The sequence below is a fragment of the Fulmarus glacialis genome, unplaced genomic scaffold, assembly GCF_000690835.1.
Source record: "Fulmarus glacialis isolate BGI_N327 unplaced genomic scaffold, ASM69083v1 scaffold41650, whole genome shotgun sequence".
NCBI classification, from domain to species: Eukaryota; Metazoa; Chordata; class Aves; order Procellariiformes; family Procellariidae; genus Fulmarus; species Fulmarus glacialis.
Genome location: NW_009190371.1, coordinates 4002 through 4216, shown reverse-complemented (window position 1 = coordinate 4216; position 215 = coordinate 4002). Strand labels below are relative to the sequence as shown.

Here is a 215-nt window from a genome sequence, read left to right as displayed (position 1 = left end):
GCAGCACCTGCATCCTCGTGGCACTGGGACCCTCAACATGGATGTGGGGGCTGCACGACGTCGGCAGCATCTGCACCCCAGGCGAGTGACCAGGACCCTTGCCCCCCCAGGGTGACCCTGGTGCGGCACCGCTCCCTGCGGAAGTCGCTGCGGGACCGTGGGCAGCTCTCCCACTTCTGGAAAGCCCACAAGCTCGACATGGTCCAGTACAGCGA

The 215-nt window shown here is 66.5% G+C and overlaps 1 protein-coding gene across 1 annotated transcript in view; it reads left to right on the top strand.

The window, feature by feature from the left end:
* Nucleotides 1-110: 110 nt before the first annotated feature.
* Nucleotides 111-215, top strand: part of CTSE (cathepsin E) — a gene marked incomplete at its 5' end in the record, with an annotated part of 3658 nt that continues 3553 nt past the window's right edge. The window contains one exon of the mRNA XM_009585362.1: nt 111-206. Coding sequence (XP_009583657.1) covers nt 111-206 — 96 coding nt within the window. The remainder of the gene's footprint in view (nt 207-215) is intronic.